Source organism: Protopterus annectens, chromosome 2.part1 (assembly GCF_019279795.1).
Source record: "Protopterus annectens isolate FY-2018-M chromosome 2.part1, PAN1.0, whole genome shotgun sequence".
Lineage (NCBI taxonomy): Eukaryota > Metazoa > Chordata > Ceratodontiformes > Protopteridae > Protopterus > Protopterus annectens.
Window position 1 is genome coordinate 350,886,348 of NC_056729.1, and position 15,710 is coordinate 350,902,057.

Consider the following 15,710-nt stretch of genomic DNA (forward strand, 5'->3'; position numbering starts at 1 on the left):
CCTGAGGGATGCCTGCTAACAGTTTTTGGAGAAGATAAGACTTTTCCAGTAAATAATACGCATACATTGAGTGTGAACTCAAATCAGCTGAAAGGCAAGCCAGTAAAATGGGAGGAAATCTGAGGCTTTAGGGAGATGCTAGAAAGGCTAAATGTTTTTCATCAATTTTTTTCAGACATTCAGAAAATGTGACAAACTTTTCGTTCCATGACATCTCTAAATGCTATGCTTTTTGTTAGAGTCACAGTCATCTAGATGTGTCATATACTACTAGTGATACATCATTAAGAACTTTTGCTGGTGGTAAATGGAGGGATACAGTCATGTAATAACTCCATGGATGGAACCATCTTTGCAGAGTGGGACAATTAAAGACTTGTAAACCTTGGAAATATGATGCGGCTGTTAAGATTGCGGATACAAGACTAGCAATTACTTAAAATGATAATTTAAGGTATTCTGCAGAAGATTATTTGTACCCGATGAATATTTTAAGTGCACAAATTAATTCACTCATTTGTTGTAGGTGTAAGTTAAAATATGAAACTCCACAAAAGGCTTATTCACATCTGAATTATCAGCAGAAGTGGAAATACATGATCAATTAATTTTATAGCAGTTTTACTAAAGCTGATTTAGATATAGGGCTAGGTCGGGATGATTTACTTACATTCAGTACTTGGGAAATAAAATCTGCGGCTTGTAGTTTTCCTTAATTTGCTGGGAAAACAAATGATTCACTTCATTAGTAAATGGTGGTATTTGTTGATTGTGCAGATTTTATACAAGCTATTACAGCTAAATATTTTGCACTAATGGCACAACTTCCAAGCACAATTCTGTTTTCAAAAAAAGGGATTTAAAGTCAAATGTTAGCAAAAGTCTTGCTTTAATTTTTTTGGCATAACAGGAGCCAGGCTAAAAATAGTCATCTGCTTCACAGAATTTAAGATCTCAAATGTCTGAGAGGATACATTTGAAGAATAGAAAGTGTTCATTAAGGATCACTCTGTTGCAGTATACTTTTTCACATAGATATCTGCTTGGTGGGCATAACCCCCTACCTAGCCAATGTTGCAGAGGTTTTGGACTTCCACTCGGTGGGGATCCTTCCCCATACTACAATGAATGGTGGGATACAAGGTATAAACTGGGAGAGGTGGTTGTGTCATCATCAACCCCCCCCCCATGCCAAGCATTCATGTGTTCATCTATACCATTCTTGGCAACTGTAGGACTTAACATTTTCCAGACAAGAATACTATTATCTTGTTTTATTTTGCACTGTATTGTGCCTAATAAGTCTACATTGGGGATATCTTTCCACAATGGATGTCTTGAGAAAGGTCACCAACGAGTTTCAGTTGCTGTCAAATTTTAGTGGAAGATTATGACCTCCAGTGTTTTTTCTGTGCTGGGCGCTTGTATAGCGTTTCCAAGTTTAAACTGCATCCTGCTTCTAAAAAATGTTCAGATGAGTGCATACTCTGACTTCCTAGAGCAAAAAAGCTCAGAGCTTTAGGTCAAAGGGCTTCTGCACCTGATTCCAGGCAATAGGCTTCCCAAACATGGGCAACAGATGCCAAGAAACCAAAGAAAACTGGTGAAAAATCTATCTGCTGAAGCGTTTGTAGGCTGAGTCCTTTATCATCTTGTTACTCCTGCAAGGGTTTGAAGTCACTGGTTGTTACACAGAGGCACCTCCTGCTAAGCCCTTCAAAACATCAGGCCTACTACCGATGCACCTAAAGTCTCAGTCTGCTCCTTTAGAGGACAAAAGCAGCATGCAAGTGTCAAACTTCCCAAGCCTCTCAAGATTTTGGAGGTGTAATGGACCTGGATGCCAGTTCCTGATGCCAAAAGTTGGCCAGTAATCTCCACACACAGCAAAACCTCTCTTTTCAGTGATATATTCCTACTTTATGAATACGAACCCTTTGGTCTTGGGCAAGACATTATATTTTACACTGTAAACCAAATCCTGAGCCTGCACAGCTGTATTGCTTAGATCTAATACCTGCAGTGCCACCTCACTGACATTTTCCTCAGTCTTCAGCTTTTATTGCAAGCGGTTTGCTAAAGACCGCATTAGTGCTTGAAAAAGAATCCGCATGGTGACACCTAAAGAATGGCTTTCCTCTTGAAAATCAAACTGCCTTCACTAGAGCTCTCTTCCAACTCTGACACAGGAGAAACAGGAGGCGTGAGTGTATTTCTTGCAGATTAACTTGCCACTCTTACAACACTGAGTTTTTCCCTTCAGGTCTCTACAAACACACACGGGTTGATTGTACATTCTCTTGGATAGCCATATGCCCCTGGTATAAATGTGGCATCAGTTTGTGCCAATTACTTCTTTGATGGCAAAGTTGAGGTGTACTGGCAAACCAGTGTTAGCTCATCAGTACAGCATCACACTAAGCTTGTTCTTCTAGTGTGGGCAGATAAGTATTCTGTTGGAGATTTTTGTTCTCTTTGCGTAGAGTATCATTAGTCTAGTGTATTGCAGTTAGTAGGTATTCAACACTATATGCTTAGGTGAGTGTTATGTCTGCTCATGAAAAACTTTCCACGTGTACTTGATAGAGATGGATAACCTTACAAAGATGCTCATCCATAGTGCATACTGTTTAGAGCCCACCCACAACATGCTTATTATATTTCTGGGGGGTTTAGTGGGAAAACAGAAAATTAGCCCTCAAGTCATAACTGGAGAAAGAGGCCTTTGGATGTGACTAAAGAAGCCACCAAGTCTTCTGAATAGCAGCATCACGACTTTGGACATCCCACCCAAAAAGAAAAAAAAAAAAACACGTCAAAAACCGAAACAGGCCCAGAAATCAAAGAGGCAGAAGACCATCAAGCCTTCATAATATGTCTGGCCTCTTTAGGTAAGATGAAATCTAGCTGTGAGCTTTGCAGCTATTGGATTTAAAAACTCTTTTCACCAAGATCTATAATATTGCATCTTTGGAAGCCATCGCACGACACAATCTAATCATTTGCCAGAGAGGTTGGAATGGGTGTAGTGAGCGTATACGAACAGTTGGACCATGGAGAGAAGAAACTGGACCTGGAAGGGGGAGGGTCTTAGATCTTACAAAGGAAATAGATATGAGGAAGGAAGAAAGTAGGACAAAGGTATTAAAATAGAAAAAGTGGACTGGAAGTGGTAGGAAGGATGAACTGTTGAAACAAAAAAGACAGGGTGAATGGGAGCTGGACATTTAGCCAAGGGAAAAGAAGAGATATTGTGAAACTTCATAGGTACATCGCCATGGCCTGTAGATTAAGGATTTTTGCATGAAAATGCCTCCATAAGTATTTATACACCAAGCAATTAAGCACAAATGCTCATTGCAACCAGGTGTTCCATTATCAAATTCTGTATTGTGTGTGTGTAGTGGGTGGAGAGATGCTCAGCTCTGAAGATTGGCTAAACGTGTTTATTACCTGATCAAAAGTTTAGGTTAGTAAATACCTAAATGTCGATCGGGTAATATCGAAAAATTAAAACAGCAAACGGCAGATTTAATGTATGGAATTAATTCCCTCAGCTGCAAAATAAATAAAATAAATAAACCAAAATGAGGTGGGGAGCTATGCCCCCCCCCCAAAAACTAAATGTACCAACTCTGCAATCGCTCTACAGTGGGGAAAGGGGCAAAATCCAAATAACGGCCAAAGGAATTCTTTCCCTGTGTTAAATCGGCCGTTCGTGGTTTTTTGCTTTCACTGTTACCAGATCAACGTTTCGGTATTCGCTAACCTAAACGTTCGATCAGATAATAGGAACCCGGCTAAACATCTACACTCCACTTGCAGCACAGGTTCCCTCTTCTGATGCCTGCAACAGTGAGCCATACAAATCTGCACTCCACAGTGATAGTCAAGGACACACTTCCCTTGAGCCTTTTGCCCTCAGCTAATTCCAGTAGCCAAGTGGATCCTCCAACTACTTGTGGCAGTTGTCAATGTGCTTCATCCTGAGAAGTAAAGGCAAGGACAGTGGGAGCCTTGTCTGGTAATCTGATTGCCAACACAGACCCTTAATGTGCCACTTTAGACAAAGGACTGAGATCTAAAATCTATGAACACCTAAACCATAATGGACAAGTCCCTTGGACTGGATACACTTACAAATCCAGAGTGCAACATCGCAGTATAAGTAAGTACAGATGTAAAAAACGTCTCTAAAGTTGCAATTTCACAGGAAAAAAATGCATTTTTAAACTGGTAATGAAGACGTACCAACCAAGGATCCATCAAAAGTTTCAGATATTAGAGCAGATATTTATGCAAAATAAATATTCAAAACAATGCTTTCATTAAATTGACTTTGTTTTCTTACTTAAAAGGTATCAGTAGCCAGCAGTTTCAAATTCTGCAAATTAAATATTTACCTGTAGCAACAATGCAAGGTGCTGGCTTGCAAAATCCTGATTCTGGAGTGCACAGCATCCAAGACATAGAACAGCCATATTTCTTACTGCTGGATGCACATTCGCAATGCTTGGAAAAATCTAACCAAAAAGGAGACAAAAAATTATGAATGCAAAATATATAATTAATGAACATAAAACTGATCAATTTTAAGTAAACACTATTTATGATTCACTCTTGCACTGCAAAGGCAGATTAAGCAATGCAAGTTTGCTTTTCCTTAATAAAAAAAAAAAAAGTGTAATCTTCCATTCCAATCTTAGTTTTTTGTGAGCCTTGCTTCTCACTACATCCCTCAAACTCTTTAAAAGTTCAAATAATAATACAGAACATTGCTATTAGAAACTCAAAAGACTGCAAAATTAGACAGACAGAAGTTAAGTAGAGCACCAAAGTGTCTAACACTGAAAATATGAGTAGTATTAACAGCAAAATTCTGAAATGAAGATAGACTAGTTATGATTAAATTAACATACATTGCAGTTTTAAGAAAATACACAAGTTAAACATGGCATACAGTATAATGTTGCACATTCTCAGAAAGTTCATTTAAAAATATATACTTTGCTACTTTCTCAATTGCATGACAGTATTCTGATTTTCAGAAGTCCCATATTGCTCTACTCCTGATGTAATTGCAAAGTACAGTTGTGTAGGTAACTTCTTATATTGGTAAACGTTTGAATAGATCACTATTGCAATATTCTTAATGAAAAGGACTTGTACACTAGGATACCAACATGTCCGGTCAGACTACATACAAAGCTTTGGCGCCTTTCTTGCATGACTACATCAGCTTTTAGTACAAGTGGATGTGTTTAAGAGGGAACATACAGATGCTACAAAAAGTCAGCTTTCTTGCCCCTTTGGTAGGAGGCTGAAGCCTACAGCTCAGTCAAATCCTAGGATGGAATAAAGGGGGGGGGGGGGACATGGGAAAGGATACCCCATCCTGACCAAAGAAAATTATTACCTAGGAGGAATGGAACTAAACTGAATTATACATGTACTGCAACAGTGACTGATTCAAGTATTTACCATTACGGTACATTACCCACCTACAACTGTACTATGTTTTTCAAACAGGTCATTGCTGTAGTATTCCTCAGAAATGGGACAATTCCCAAAGCAACAAGTATGGGTGGAAGGAGTTTATCCAAAATTCAGGATGTCCTGCAGAACAGCCACCGCAAATCAAGGTCTGGCTCCAGAAAAAATGTACAGTTTATGGTGTGCAATAAATGTGCAAAAAGAGGACAGCAGCTGCTAACAAAACTGCTTTAGTCTCTACACTTTTCAAAAAAGTAGCAACTCCTCAAGTACAAAGAAACCATGCCCGGAACTATCAACGCATTAAAAAGCACACGACTTGCGGTCTTACATTCAAACAATTTAATCGAATACGTAAAATCACTTAAAATACAAAAGATAAGAACTTCAGATAAGTGAATATTTAAAATTTAGAAGTTATGTACCTACCATAACGTTCCATGTTAGTTGTCTTCTCTCGCCTTCTTTCTTGCTGGATGGGTTCGGAGCCGATCCTCGGCTCCGACTCGGCACTTGCTTTAGCTCGAGAACTCCTTTTACCAGCTCGAGGCAACCCTATATCCCATGATGCAAGGCGAAACTACCTCAGATCTCGTTTGGTAGCTAACTTACCCTGCTAAAGACTATCCTAAAAGAATTAGGAACAATGGTTCCTAAAAGAAATCCTCCTAACAACGTCCGGAGGAAACAATCTAATAGGAACTCTCAAGATCTGTCCAGGCCAGGGGAAGGAGGGAGGGCCTTAAGAAAGAAGGCGAGAAGACAACTAACATGGAACGTTATGGTAGGTACATAACTTCTAAATGTTAAGTTGTCAATCTCGCCTTCATTCTTGCTGGATGGGACCGCGTCCCTAGCACCTGTATCCCGGGTGGCTCAATGGAACAGACTCTTGAGAACTGTGGAACCAAAACTGGCCCTATCTCTAGAGACCAAGTCCAACTTGTAATGAGAAACAAAGGTATGAGGCGTGGCCCAAGTAGCTGCTGCACAAATGGTATCAATGGGTAGTCTATCCTGAAAAGCTGCAGAAGTGGATAGACTCCTGGTTGAGTGAGCTTTAGGCTTAGAAGACAGCTGTTTGCCCCTGAGAGAGTATACATAGGAAATAGTGGAAGTCAACCATCTGGATAAGGTCACTTTAGATACTGGAAGACCTATCCTGTTTTCTGCATAGGAGACAAATAATTGGTCCGATTTTCTGAATTGTTTAGTTCTATGCAAATAGTACCTGAGCTGACGATGGACATCCAAAAAATGCAGTTTCTGTTCAGCTCTGTCGGAATAGTTTGGGAAAAAGACTGGAAGGTCTATAGATTGGTTAATGTTGGTTTGAGATACGACTTTGGGAAGAAAGGAAGGGTTAGTTCTTAATGATACCCTGTCCTTATGAAAAACCAAATAAGGGGAACGAATGCAGAGAGCTTGAATCTCGAAAACCCTTCTTACAGAAGTGACAGCCAGTAAAAATATAGTTTTCCAGGTCAATAACTTCAAAGAACATGAAGCAGACGGTTCGAAGAGAGGCAGTATCAAGGATGCCAACACTAAGTTCAGATCCCATTGCGGAGGAGGATGCTTTATAGGTGGTTTTAGGAGGAAAACTCCTCTGAGAAAGGCCTTGCATAACCTATGAGACATAATGTTATTGTCATGCAGGCCAACATGATACTTAGAAATAGCAGCCAGTTGTACTTTGACTGTAGATGACGAGGATCCTGAATGAAAAACCTCCGCCAGGAAATCTAAAACCGAATGTACAGGAGCAGTAAAGGGGTCAATATTTCTGGAATTCGCCCAAATAGAAAAACGTCGCCACTTGCTAGCATATACAGTCCCAGTGGACGACTTCAAGGAAGAGACTAAAATGTCTCTGAGTCCGAAATCATCGGTAGCCTGGCTAGGGTAGGAAGTGGAGCAACCAAGCAGTGAGGTTGAGAGAATGAATGGCCCGGTGCTGCTGACCCGATTGGTGGATCAAGAGATCCGGAACTGGGTCCAGATGCCAGGGCTGCACCAGAAGATGACGATGCAGAGACGGAAACCAAATTTGTCGAGGCCAATATGGGGCAATGAGGATCAACTTGGCTCTCAAAACGGTGGCTTTCTGAATGACTTGTGGAATCAAGGGAAAAGGAGGAAAAGCGCATAGAAGTCCCAGGGCCAATCCTGGGTTAGAGAGTCTCTCAGGGTTGGCCTGGAAGGGAAAGAGAGTGAAGAAATCGGGGCACTTGTTGTTTTGAGGAGTAGCAAAAGATCGCAACAAGGAGTGCCCCACTTCAGAAAAATCTGATCCACTACAGATTGATTGAGAGACCACTCGTGAGGCATCAGAATGGATCTGCTCAGCCTGTCCGCTAATAGGTTGGACCTGCCGGGGATGTGCGTTGCTATCAGAAACCGCTGAGAAGAGATCGCCCACTGCCAAAGTCTGAGAGCTTCTCGACAAAACGGATAGGACCTGGTCCGCCCTGCTTGTTGATGTACCAGACTACGGACATGTTGTCCGTCTGTACTGCAATAGTCCCGTGGGAAGAAAGTCGTTGAGGGCTTGCAGCGTTAAAAGCACTGCTCTCATCTCCAGGACATTTATGTGCAGATGGTATTCTATGGGTTGCCACGTCCGTGGACCATCCTGCCCTGATAATGCCCCCCACCCGATCAGAGAGGCATCCGTAGTGACCGTGGCAACTGGAGGAGGGGAATAAAGGTCGGCCCTGATGAAGAAGAGGGAAGATATCCACCAGTTCAGATGAGCTGCACGACTGTGTTACCAAGATTTCGTGCCTCATCGGAGACTGTGGTACGACCACTGCGTGAATAGCATCCACTGCAGAAGACGCATGTGGAAGCGAGCCAGTGGTAGAAGAACAATGGCGCAGCCATAAGACCTAGAACCTTCAGTATAAATCTGGCTTTGATCTTGTTGCTTTGCAAAAGAAGCCGAACAAATTTTTGGATGACCAGAATTCTTTGATCTGTTAGTCTGGCTAACATTTTGACAGTGTTTAATTCTGCGCCTATAAAGGTGATAGATTGGCAAGGCAGCAGAGAAGATTTTTCGAAGTTTACTGAAATTCCCAAACTCCTGCAAAGATGTAGAGTGTAGTCTCTGGACTGAAGGAGCTGACACTTGGTGGTGGCGGAGAGGAGCCAGTCGTCCAAATAGGGAAACACCTGGAATCCTCGACGTCTCAGATGAGCTGTGACCACTGCCATGCATTTGGTAAACACTGGGGGGCTGAAGTGAGGCCAAAGGGCAGCGCTCTGAATTGGTAATGACTGGTCCCTAGCCGAAAGCGGAGAAACCTTCTGGAGCGTCTGTGAATCTTTATGTGATAGTACGCATCCTGAAGGTCTATAGAGCACATCCAGTTGTCCTTGCCCAGAAAGGGCAGAATGGACTGAAGCGTGACCATCCGGAATCTTGCCTTCTTGACAAATCTGTTCAGATTGCTCAGGTCTAATATTGGTCTCCAATCTCCCGTCCTTTTGGGGACCAAAAAGGATCTGGAGTAGATGCCAGATCCTACCTGGTCTGCTGGCACAGCCTGGATGGCTCTTTTTTCTAGGAGCTTTGAAACCTCCTGTTCTGCCAAATCCCTTTGACCGGGTGAGATGTCTGGAAGGGATTGTAGAGGTACGGGAAACCTTTCGAAGGGGATTTTGTAACCCTCGGATATAATCGTCTGTACCCACATCTCTTGAGATAGGGATTGCCAGGCTACTGGGTACAGCGAAATCCTTCCCCCGACTGCCTCCAAGGGTGGACAGTCGGGCAACACCTCAGGGATGCTGAAAGGGCTTCTCAGGAAGAGACTCCCTGTTGCCCTGGTTCTGAGGACCCCCTGCCTCTAGGCGGCGTCTATTATTGTTACCCCCTCTGCCTCTGGGGGTAAACTGACCACGTGTGTCCGGTGTAGCTCCTTGGGCTTTACGGAACCACATCTTCCCCCCCCTTCTGACCCTTGGGGTATGGTCTAGAAGGAGTGGAAAACTGGACTCCAACGGCAGAAAGAGTTTTACCGTCCTGCTCACACCTGGTCAAGGTATCCTTCACCTGAGGTCCGAACAAAGCCGAACCATCAAAGGGGGTATTAGTGAAGGACGCCTTAAAGGAGTCCGCAAAATTACAAAGCCGCATCCAGGCTTGGCGTCTAAGAGCAACTCCTGTGCCTGCGGCTCTGCTCGCTCCGTCGGCCGCATAGGATATGAGCCGCATGGAGGAGTTAGATATGGAATTCAGGATAGCAAGCTGCGAGGCAATCTTTTCCTGAGCCCCAGCAGCAGAAGGATCCTGGACTACTTCTCCCAGTTCCTTGAGAACATCTCGTTGAAGCCTGGTGAAGTGACAAAGATAATTCAGCGAACGCATAGCAAAGGTCGCTGAAGAAAACATCCGCTTTCCATACCTGTCCATGGTCCTAGAGTCCTTATTAGGAGGATGGACAGGTACTGAAGGATCCGCCAGTTCCTTCTTAGTGGCAGCCGCCACCACCATAGCATCCACGGAACACCCTTGGAAAGGAACTGTTTGTCCGAAGGGGCCGTAATGAATTTGGATGGTCTTCTGGGGACAGGTTCCACAGAATCTGGAGCCGCCCGCCCGTTTCGAGCCACTACCTGCATAAGTGGGTCGAAAGGCGGAGACACCCAGGAGGTGGAGGGTCGGGATCCAAAAGCCTCCAGGTATACCGACTCATCCTCGGAGGGGTCAATGGAGGCCAATTCCCCCTCTGTTTGAGGAGCTCAAGGATGTCTGAAAAAGAGACATCCTCAGAGGGGGACCGTGGGGAACCCTCAGACTCATCTAAGTCGGTATCAGATGTAATAGACTCAGGAGTCTGTGTGTTTCCTCTTACACGTCCTCTTCCGAGGGGGTTCCCCTGCAGGATCAGGAGAAACCTCGGAAGAGGAGGAAATTCCCAGTGGGGAAACCTGGGGCGATGGATCCCTGGGCCTGTGAGCAAGAGGCTGGCAAGAGGCATCTGCAGGCACTGAAGAGGGAGGAGCTAGAGGGATGGACCGTTGACCAGGCTCAGAGGCCAGGACACTCCTCATCACCTCAAAGGCTCCTCTCCCCAAGAGGCCAGAACACACCCGCTCCGAAGGAACAGGAATGGCCGGCTCCAAAGAGAGAGAAGGCTCCGAGGCCGATGTCGGCGCCGAGCTTACCAAAGCCGAAGCCCCGAGAGGGAGAGCGGGGTCGGACAAGGGACCGATGCCACTAGCCCCCTCGGAGCCGACAGTGGAAACCCGACGACCGGATCCCTCCAAGGAAGGTCTCAAGGAGGAGATCGGAGCAGAGGACGACGGAGCCGAAGGATGTATCGGCTCCAGCATTGAAACAGTCGCTGTCCCGAGAAGCTCCGGCTCCGAACTGCGGTGTGGAGTCGGAGGAGGAAGTTCAAGGATTGGGGCTATAGCCGAAGTCTGTTGAGACGGGCTATGGAGCATTTGGGCCAGTGCCTGAGACTTCAACAGCCTGCTTACCACCCTCTCTAAATCGTGGTCAGACAGCCTGGAAGATCTCGAAGATCGGCTCCGATGGCTCCGCTCCGACAAAAGAGACGACCCGGGCAGTGGATACTCAGTATAGAAGGGACCGGGATCTCTGCGGTCGAAGCCATGGGAGCCGAAGCCCCTTGAACCCCAGATGGAGCAGAGGATATCTCGGCTTCGATGCTGGAAAAAGTGTCGGCTCCAGCCGGAGCCGACAAGGCCACAGTAGTCAGGGTGTCGGAGCCGGTCGGCCGAACCCACTACTGCAAAGAAGATGTATCGGCTCCAGCCGAGCCGATCGGTTCCGACGGGCGGAGCCACCGAAGGAGGCTTGGACACTGTAGCCTGAGCCTTGGTGGTTTAGGAGGTTTTCCTGACCCTAATTTAGGAGGAGAACCTTCAGGCTTAAGTAAGCCCCGGAGGATGAGTTTATTCCTCCTTTCCTGCAGGACTCTCTGGCTAAAAGCATGACATAAAGCACAGGAGTCCTGCAGGTGCAAAGGCCCCAGGCAATAAACACAAGAAGTGTGACCGTCTGTCAGAGACATTTTCTGACAGCACTGGTCACACTTCTTGAAGCCTGAGACCTTGCCTTCTTTTGACATCCTAGGAGGATGGAAACACAAACAATCCCAACAAACACACAAATTAATCCCTTACACAAACACACAGGAAGGGAATAACCAATGGGGAAATAGGCCTGACTAAAAAAACTTTAGATAAAGATTATAAAAGGTTTAAAAACAAGGGAATAGGGTGGGCTGTAACTAAGTACAGACTAAACTGACACTAAAAGGGAAAAATAAACCCCTAACTACACTTTTTCTTATTTCACAAGAAAAAACTTACCTCAGCTGGCAAAGGAGACCTCTTTCGCTAAGCGGCAAACGAGATCTGGGGTAGTTCCGCCTTGCATCATGGGATATAGGGTTGCCTCGAGCTGGTAAAAGGAGTTCTCGAGCTAAAGCAAGTGCCGAGTCGGAGCCGAACCCATCCAGCAAGAATGAAGGCGAGATTGACAACTTAACATCTCATTGTTAAATACCCGAGTCACATAACACCCCTAATTCCAAAATGTATTCATTTACAAGCAACAGCTGATGAAATACATAAGTATCTACCATTTAAATAAATTGATTTGAGCATTATATGCATACTGTACTCGTTACAACATAATGCAAGACATTATCACCTTATTTTGCATATGCTTTTCTTTAGAGCACACACCAAATGAAATCATAGTGACCCGGAGTTGTGGTGGCAGATTTTTTATTTTTTTAACATGCTCCGGGTCTCAATATTTTCAGTGTTTACTCCTTCTCTTGGAATAAGCTGCCTACCTATGTATTAACTTTATTTACCAACATTGTTTCCTGCCTTTCTGAAGCTATTTGAGTCCAGTTTTTAGAGTTTGCTGAATACAGGGCTGTATTGCAGTTTCTGTGTTGCCCATACCTTACTTGGATAGAAGGAAGTTTCTCTGCTCACCAGTGAGAGTGGGGAGCTTTGAGCAGCCTATCTGTCCCTGGAGGAGTGGTTTTCAGCTTAGAATTTGTAGTTTATTGGCCATTTTGGGCTAATTTCTATCCCTTTCATCTTTCTGCTATAAAAATCAGCATTTGTGCAGTTTTGCGCATCGCGCAGTGCCGGTTACCTAGGGTTAACTACCCCCGGCTCCACAAAGTCTACTCTTCAGTTTTTCCCTAGCTAGTCAGTCAGTCTTTCAGCCTAAGCACTCAGACCCACACCTTTTAGCCCAGCACTTGTTCTAAATCTGCTGCAGCACTAAATAAACCCCCCAGCACTCAACCCCCGCACCCGCCTGGAGGGAATAGTCTATATACTTCCCTACTTGACAGCTAATTCCCCACTTAAAAGCAAACAGTCTTTACTACTTATTCAGGCATGTCCAAGAGACAGCTCCTGGTGTACTCTCCAGTCTACCTGATGAACATGGGCATCTTCAAGCAATGCTACAACTGCCTCATGTACAGACAACCCTCTCCTCCTACCAAACACTAATACCTGCGAGAGATGCACTTTTATAGCCAATCTAGAGGCAAAGTTCTTGACAACCAAGACTGGAACAGACAGTCAAGAGAAGGTAATAACTCACAGCACCCCACTCACTTCACATAGACCTAACTAAACCAACACCTCCAAAAGCCACACATAGTAACACCAAGACATATATGGAGGCTCTGAATAAAAATCTCAATCTTCCTAGGACACAGAGACCTCCAAAAGCAGACACACAAGCAACCTCCTCCCACCGACACCCTAAAAACAACACATAGCCCACAAACTCAGTGCGCCACACAACCACAGCCCATAAGGCAAAACAACATACCTAACACACTAGTGATAGGTGACACTATAGTCAGGCACACGGACGTCCCACTCACCAGGCTGGACAAAGAGAAGGTTACTGTCAGCTGCTTGTCGGGTGCCAGAATCCGCCACAACGCATGCACTCAGATCACTGCAAGGCAAGTACAAATATGACACTGTCATTGTCCATGTTGGTGTATATGACCCGAGACGTACCTCCCTGGACTATATGAAGAGAGACATGGAAGAGCCCTCCAATCTTGTAGCCCAGACAGGTATGACCCTAGCCCTGAGTAGCATCCTGCCTTCACCAAGAATGATACCACAGTACAAGGATAAGATGATCAACTTCAACAATTGGCTAAGCTTCTGGTGTCACTCAAAGGGGATCTAGTATCTGTCTGCCTGGGATGACATGCTTGACAGGCCACAATGCTTTGCCAGAGATGGCCTGCACCTGTCACCCCTGGGATTCAGGATATTGACCAAGGTTCTTGCCGCCTCCAGAGTGCCTTTTTTAGGCAAGGCTCAAAAGCCAAACCCACCACCGTAAGAACTACAGGTGACAAACTGAGGGCAATGCTGCTCAATGCTACGAGTCTAAACCTCAAAATGCACTCACTTGAGGTACTCCTCAAAATGGAGAACATCCATATCTGTGCAGTGACTGAGACCTGGTTCAAGGCTCCTGAGAGCACCCCAGCACTATAAGGCTATAATTCATACCACATGTTTCGGCCACAAAATCTGGACCGAAACACTAAGGGCAGAGGTGTGTCCATATTCATCAAGTCATCCACACCTCCAGGCTAGCTGCACAACACGATGCCTCTGAGATCATCCAAGTGCAACTAACCATGGGAAAAAATGCATTCCAAATTGTAGCTAGTTATAGATCCCTCACCACGATCCAGGACCCACACTCCTCGTTCCTTGAGACATGGGAAAAAAATGAAGGTCCAACCAAATACCATAATAATGGGTGATTCCAACTACCCTAACAAACTGGGAAAACTACTCTTGTACTAATCCCCCTTGCTCAACGATTCCTGGAATTTATAAACTCTAATGCCCTGGATCAACTTGTCAACAACCCCACCAGGGGCAACAATATTCTGGACCTGGTCATTACCAACATGGGGGACCGATGCTCAACACCCGAGAAACTCCTTGCTTGTTAGATCAGACCATAAACTAATCACCCTAGATATCCATATCCCGACCCCACTCCCCTCATAAGAAAACCATCGTAAAACATTTCTCCAAAGAGAACTTCACGCTACTCAAAACTGTGGCGGCCAACTACGCAATGCCCCTGCAGCTGGATAACACAGTCAAGACTGCTGAATCGTATACAAATGCGCTCTACAAGCACCTGCATGAGTGCATGGATCATGCTACCCCCAATAAAACCAAGACGCTATCCTCAAAAATGAAGCCAATCTGGTGGTTGGTCCCCTGCCATTAACAAACTCTACAACAGAAGGAAGAAACTGTTGCAAAAGAGTAAAAACCCAGGAATGGAGGAACTCTCTGATGGGCCTCAGTAAGAATCTAAGATCCCTCAAAATCCTCCAAAGCAAATTTTGAAAGAAAATTTGCCACAGATTCCAAAGACAACCACAAGGCATTCTTTAGCTATGTCAAGAATCTCCATGGCAATACCCAGATCTGCACTGCGCTACAACAGAATGGCGCAAAATACAGAGCCAACTGAAATTGCCAACATCTTGGCAGATAGGTTCAGTGCAAACTTTACTCCCCTCTCACTCCCAAAGGGCCTATAACTATACCAAATGATTGTAGAGCCCCGTTAATCACAAACACTCCGGTAAAAACGGCAGTCTCTAAAGCCAAAAATACACCATCCATGGGACCAGACAACATCCCAGGCTGCGTCTTACACCAACTCCAAAATGAACTAGCCCCCCCCACCTACACTCTCTGTTCAATCACAGCCTCACCACAGGCTAAGTGCCCACTGAATGGCGCACAATGGTTATCCCACTCCACAAAGGAGGAGCCAACATAGACCCTGGGAACTATCTACCTATTAGCCTGACAAGCCTGGTCTGCAAGGCCATGGAGCATATCATGGAACTCAGACATTGGAAAAAGTACAGTTTTGTACCTACCATAAATGTAGATGTCCGATAGGTATGCATCTGCAGTCATCACATATGGGTTTGTCCTGCCTCAGGCAGCCCTTCGGTCGGCCGGATTCCAAAGTCTGGGTCCGGCGTCAGCTGTCGCCCCTTCCCCGACGTCAGAGCGCCTGGGGTATAAAAGCGTCAGCCGACGCCATCTTCCTCAGTTTTTCTTGCCCCAGATACCAGGTGCCTTCTAGGAAGGCTAAATTTGGAGAAATGCAATAAAAATCCAAA

The 15,710-nt window shown here is 44.9% G+C and overlaps 1 protein-coding gene across 1 annotated transcript in view; it reads right to left on the reverse strand.

Moving 5' to 3' along the window:
- NCAPG (non-SMC condensin I complex subunit G) overlaps nt 1–15,710 on the reverse strand; it is a 1,684,114-nt gene that overhangs the window by 709,056 nt on the left and 959,348 nt on the right. The window contains exon 11 of the mRNA XM_044063449.1: nt 4,404–4,523. Coding sequence (XP_043919384.1) covers nt 4,404–4,523 — 120 coding nt within the window. The remainder of the gene's footprint in view (nt 1–4,403; nt 4,524–15,710) is intronic.